Source organism: Gasterosteus aculeatus, chromosome 5 (genome assembly GCF_964276395.1).
Source record: "Gasterosteus aculeatus chromosome 5, fGasAcu3.hap1.1, whole genome shotgun sequence".
Lineage (NCBI taxonomy): Eukaryota > Metazoa > Chordata > Actinopteri > Perciformes > Gasterosteidae > Gasterosteus > Gasterosteus aculeatus.
The window spans coordinates 3367383-3373267 of NC_135692.1; the positions used below are offsets into that span (position 1 = coordinate 3367383).

Sequence of the window (5885 nt, forward strand, 5' to 3'; positions counted from 1 at the left end):
ATGACGCCCATTGACCTTCTGTGCATCCCTTTTAAATTCATAGTGTAGGCATTCTGCAATTGTTTTGAACCGAGTCCATCAATTATGGAACATTCATTTGAAAAGGGCGTTACGTTATCTTCTTTTTTTTATTTAATTTATTTCTATGTTGCATTGATTGGATTCATCTCATTTCTATGTGTGTTTCATGCAGGTTCAACTTCTTTGTCTCTGATGAAAAATCACTAAGAAATCTCAAATGAGAAGTCTGTAGGAAGGAAGGATGTGAAGTTAGATAAGGAGGGAGAGTTCAACGTACTGCCCCCCTCCAAAAACGATGGCCGTTCCCTGGGGTATCTGGGTAATGTAGTCTCATTGAAATACAAGATAACCTATGCATTGTTCTCACGCTATTAGTATCAGCCCGAGCCCACACAAAGGCACACGCAGTTATAGAGAATACCATCTGATCAAGACACAATTCGCAGTTCACGTCTACGTGAATATATATTCGTTTACATGTTGGGTTTAAACTCCATATCCCACCTTGCTTTGCGTGTCCCGCGCATGCTCCGTGAGCGCTGACGAAGAGGCGAGACGGTGGGAAATGACTGGAGCTGGTCTCTTATGTCGGCGTGAATTTAACGTTAGATATTTGCGTTTTGTTTTGTCAAAGTAGTTTTTTTTTGTCTTTTGTCAATGCTGGCCGTCGGGCTGCGTAGGACGTGTGGTGAAACGGAAGGACTTGCGGTGCCGGAGAAACACCGCTTACCGTTAACCGTTAACCGTTAGTTCCTTCCCTCCGCCAGAATGCCGCGGGACCACAAAACTCCTCTTATTCAGAAAATAGCCCAACAAGCTCACCTCACCTTTAAAGGCCTAACGTCGTCAGCCAACGGGGACAACGCGCTGGCGGAGGACCAGCAGGGTGAGCTGGTCTCCCTGGTGACGGCGGTCAGGGCCGTTGACCTGAAAATCGCTCCCCGGAAAACCCAACCGAGCTCCGGGGCAGCGGGGCTCCAGAGCCCCCCGGTCACCTACATGCACATCTGCGAGACGGAGGCGTTCAGCATGGGGGTGTTCCTGCTGAAGACCGGCGCCTCCATACCGCTACACGACCACCCGGGCATGAACGGCATGCTGAAGGTCTACTCCGCCTCACGTCCGCCGTGTCACGGCCTCTTAGGAGCCCTGACGCGACCCTCCGTGCTCCGGCTAACCCGAACCTACTTTGTACAAGCTAACGTTAGCTGCTAACCGGTCACCACGTAACGTTACATTACGGTTTTTACTGAGTTAATGAGGTTCACAACCCCTTTGGTCTTCACTAAGTTAATATGTCCTTTTACCTTGTAAAAGGGACTTTGAATGGTACATTTCGACTGTATTTATTTGACCCAAGTGCCTTGCTGGGCCCCTGTGTACACACACAGATCCGCCCTTACAACAGTGATGCTGCCCCCCCCCCCCCCCCGATTGTGGTCATTTGATCCATTGTAGATTTGCGGGGGAATTTAATTCATTAATAAATGACGGTCTGGAACTGATATTTAGTTTTGTGGCAATTGGGGGTCCGAACCCACCATCAAATGCTTATCTCGCGTCCTCCTGTGGCGGGACGGATGTCCTCAACTTCATTGATCGGTTCCAATACTAATCCAATGAAACAGATTGAATAGTAACCAACCCCGGACACCATGATTTAAATACATTTTTAGAGCAGTTTGATTCAAAAAGAGTGTCTGTCACTCCCTGTTGATCATATCACCACGGGGATCATATCTACTGTGTTCGTCCTTTGACTGTGTCCTGTCTCCTGTTCAGGTTCTCTACGGGAAGTTGAGCCTCCGCTGTTTTGACAGGCTTGAGGATAACCTTACAGCCGGCGACGTCCTACCTCACTTCGAGCCCCCGCTGGCTCCGTTCCAGACTCCCTCCCTGCGGCGCGCCATGCTTCGCTCGGTCGCCGAGTACTCCGAGGACAGCGGGCCGTGTCTCCTCACCCCTCTCCGGGAAAACCTCCACCAGATTGACACGGTGGAGGGGCCAGCCGCTTTCCTGGACATCCTGGCACCACCGTACAATCCAGACGATGGGCGGGACTGTCACTACTACAAAGCGCTCCAGACTGTGGCAGAGGGGGGATTGGATGGAGAGAGCGAGGAGGTGAAGCAGGGAGAGGAGACGTGGCTCCTCGAGATCCCGCAACCAGAAGACTTCTGGTGTGGCGGGGAACCCTACCCGGGCCCCGCGGTCTCCTTCTGAATGCAACCTCTGACCTGAGGAACTATTCTGCAGCACGTGAGGGTGATGACACCGATGATACATCCATCTGCAGGAAAAGAGTTAGTTTGCCCCGCAGGAAAGTGGAACATGTCATTGTTACCTGGAACTCAAAGGGATTGGGGTCCTTGCTCGTGAGTGCAGCAGCAGGGCCTTGGCTTGGAGAAACAAAGGATTCAACTCTGAAACAGAACGCAGACTTCAGAGCGGCCTTCTGCACGTCATCGATATTCCTGTGAGAGACGACACAAGGAATGTGCACTCCTAATCATTTTTTATTTCACCGTTCTGTTGCCTTGTACACACATGAAGGTTATGTGTGTATGCAGGGAGGTCATAAGCACCTCGTATCTTCCGTTTACACGTTATTCTTCCACTCTGCTGTGGAGGACCTCCACGTCGCAGCGTGTCTCCAGACCCACGCGTGCAGCTTCAGCCTGCCTTATTTTGTAATATGTAACATTTAGTTATTATCAGTTTTTCTAATGCACACCCTTTATTTCTTCTTCCTGTGCACGCGCTACACTATATTTTTGTTTTATGTATTTAAGTTATTCCAATTTCCTGCTACTCAGTAAAGGGAAAATAAGCTGTTCAATAGTCAGCTGCTATTATGAATTAGTAATTCATTAATATTGCTGCAGTTGGCCGGAAACCAAATGTCCAAAAGTTGGTTATGGCGCTTTACAGGTTTAAACCAGCAAATGTGGTGATTTGTGTTTTTGTCTTGTTTATTAAAGCACAGCTAGCGGTGCTGTCAGCAAACACTTTATTCCATAATCCCTGTAGCATCGCAGTTCCATGTGGTAAACAGGCACCGCGTGTGGTTTCACCTGCCCTCCAGGAGGAAATGGGAAGCGACGAGTCCTTTGTGAGGTCACTTTACATTTATATGGACGGACAAGGTTTCTGCAGAACACTGACAATATTATGTTATGTCATTTTACCTAATGCAACTTAGTCCAGTGGTCCTAGTCCAGAGATCCTAGTCCAGTGATCCTAGTCCAGTGGTCCTAGTCCAGAGATCCTAGTCCAGTGATCAGTGATCTCGGCAATAAGGAGAAAACCAAATATCCCTTTTATTTTTCTAAATACTTCCATAGATTTCTATAGACTCTATGCCACTTTAGCTCACGTCTTTGTGTCAGTCTGCACATGGCTCTATTCTGTAACTCCCATGTGGAATAAATGTGGATCAATAAAGTAGACGGGAATAATCAGTGACCGTGGAGTCTGCATGCTGTCATTTGTTGATGTTCAGAAGAACTACGTCCACCGCTGCTCGTTTTGCCTCGTGATTGACATTTAAAATAAGTTTGTAAAGATAACCCTTAAAGCTATGTCTGTTACATTTATTCTGTAATGCAGTACAAATATGTACAGGTTTCCTGTCCAATAAGAAAAGAAAAAGCCTAATCGTTTCTTAAACAAAAAAACATGAAGCATGAATCAGGGATTGAAGATCATGGCCAGAATGCACCAAATGTTTTGGCGAGCATGCGGCCTTATCACTTCGTGTCTCTGGTACCGCACTACCCACACACAAGACAAAGAAGGAAAAGAGATTCCATCAGCAGCATGTTGAAGTTACTGCGAGGAACGTTTTATCTCAATTTAATACCAGCGCATTGAGAAGACTCGACGGTTCCACGTGCTTATCTTTAATGATGTTGATTGGTGCCACTGGGCCGAGACCTCAGAAACGGGACGCCGTCGAATGAGAAGCTTTAGCAATAATTAGGAATCAATACAAAATAAACAAGTTTATTTGCAATAACGTTAAGGTGCGTTTGGCATGAAAGAAATGACACGAGGCACAAAGTCAAAGCTAATGTTTCAATCATTGCACAGGGGGGGGGGGCATGTTCCATTGCTAGTCATTGGGTTAGAAAATGAGAAAATGCTTCATGCATCTGTGTGTATACATATGAACAATGACACACTCTGATTACAGTATATTATATACTTATTTTTTTCTGAACTATTCGATCTCTTTGTCATATTGTATTCAGTGAAACAGGTTCACATAAACTACGAGATGTGCTACCTAGCGTCTAACACCTCCTGCACCCACAGCCCAACATCATGTGAGAAGGCCCAGCGTTTGTCCCACAAGACGTTTTTGTCTGGGAGAAAACATACAAATCATCTATGGTTATTTTTCCTCCAGATGGCAGTAACAACGGAACTGATGTTTTGAGAAGATGACTCTCTCCTGCAGGTCTCCCTGCTGCCGCCATTCGACGTCTGCAGCTCATCCAGAATGCAGCAGCTCGACTGGTCTTTAACCTTCCTAAAGTCTCCCACACTACTCCACTCCTCCGCTCTCTTCACTAGCCACCAGTGGCTGCCCGCATCCAGTTCTAAACACTGGTGCTCACATAGCATGCTGTGAATGGATCCAGTCCAGTCTACATCCAGGACATGGTCAAACCCTACATCCCAACTCGCACTCTCCGCTCTGGATCTGATAAACTGCTCGTTCCTCCCAAAACACTCGACTAGATCACGACTCTTCAATCCTTATGGTTGAAATGCACTTGTTGCAAGTCGCTTCGGATAAAAGCGTCAGCTAAATGACTTGTAATGTAATAACCTTTATTAAAACCACAGTTGCATGTTGAGTACCAGGGTCAACGTAGCACATTCTGCACTGGAGGTTACTGCTATGAATGGAGATTCTTTCTGTGATATTTAGGGCATGAAAAGTAAAAGTGAGACCAAAATAGTCAAATCCCAAACTCCGAGCAAGAGAGAGAGAGAGAGAGAGGAGAGTGGTCTAACGCCCAGCGGGACCCTCAAACAAAGGCTGGTTCAAAAAGCTTCGAAGAAAAGAAGAGCAGAAAGGTCAGCGTCCGGCCAAGTCTTCTCCCACACTTCTACACAATAGAGGGACTTGTGGCAGCACTTACACATCGTTGTTAATCTGCTGTAAAAGCATCCTTCTTTTTACATTAGATTTCTACATGTCAGATTGATTCACCCAATTATAAATTGTATTATAAAATTATAAAAAGTAATGCCTATATTCTGTCTGCATGTTCACACATATGTGCTTTAGACACGCAGTGTCTCAGCTTATATTAAATGCAAAAATTCTGCTTTACGAGTGTGCTCTGCACTCGTCTAATAGCAGATCATTCTTCTATTCAATATTTATGTTTCTTCTGTGTCCTCTATAATTTAGATTGTATGTTTCATATTTGGTTCCTGTATTCAATGTGTAGGTCCTAAATAATGTCATAGTATTTGTCTCTGTTCGTTATGCATCATTTTGTATTTTTCTCCAATCAATGTTATTTATTAAATCTATATTTTGCAGTTCTTACATATTTTTGACATAACTTTATTTATTTACCACCATCTAATATTGTGTACTATTTTTCAAATGTTCTAATATCTTTCCTTTTATATCCATGATCTTCTTGATTTTGCTTTTACTAAAATGATCTTATTCCTCTAAACCCTGTTTATGTTTGGTATCAATACACAAGTTCCTTGAATTCTAGAACCCACCCAAAAGACACAGGTCATAGCGCTAAGAAACTCTTATATCTGCTTTCAACAATGGGAATCCACCCACATGTTTGTTTACTGCCTCTAAAGGCTCCACACGCAGGGAA

General features: G+C 45.0%; 1 protein-coding gene across 2 annotated transcripts; it reads left to right on the forward strand.

The window, feature by feature from the left end:
- The first annotated feature begins 425 nt into the window (after nt 1-425).
- adoa (2-aminoethanethiol (cysteamine) dioxygenase a) lies at nt 426-3486 on the forward strand. Of its 2 annotated transcripts, XR_013467737.1 has the most exons (3): nt 541-1125; nt 1804-3230; nt 3287-3486. XR_013467737.1 is itself a non-coding variant. In XM_040177126.2 (2 exons), the coding sequence occupies exons 1-2, from the start codon at nt 790-792 to the stop codon at nt 2242-2244; spliced, it is 777 nt and encodes a 258-aa protein (XP_040033060.2). In that variant the 5' UTR covers nt 426-789; the 3' UTR covers nt 2245-3486. The 2 variants fall into 2 exon arrangements, 1 of the variants encoding a protein (XP_040033060.2); XM_040177126.2 differs by having other exon boundaries at nt 426-1125; nt 1804-3486.
- Nucleotides 3487-5885: the final 2399 nt, after the last annotated feature.

Excerpts from the sequence above, each read along its gene's own strand:
- adoa (XM_040177126.2), top strand. The coding sequence starts at position 790 with ATGCCGCGGGACCACAAAACTCCTCTTATTCAGAAAATAGCCCAACAA. Across the intron at positions 1,126-1,803 it reads GCATGAACGGCATGCTGAAG|GTTCTCTACGGGAAGTTGAG; the intron begins GTCTACTCCGCC and ends TCTCCTGTTCAG.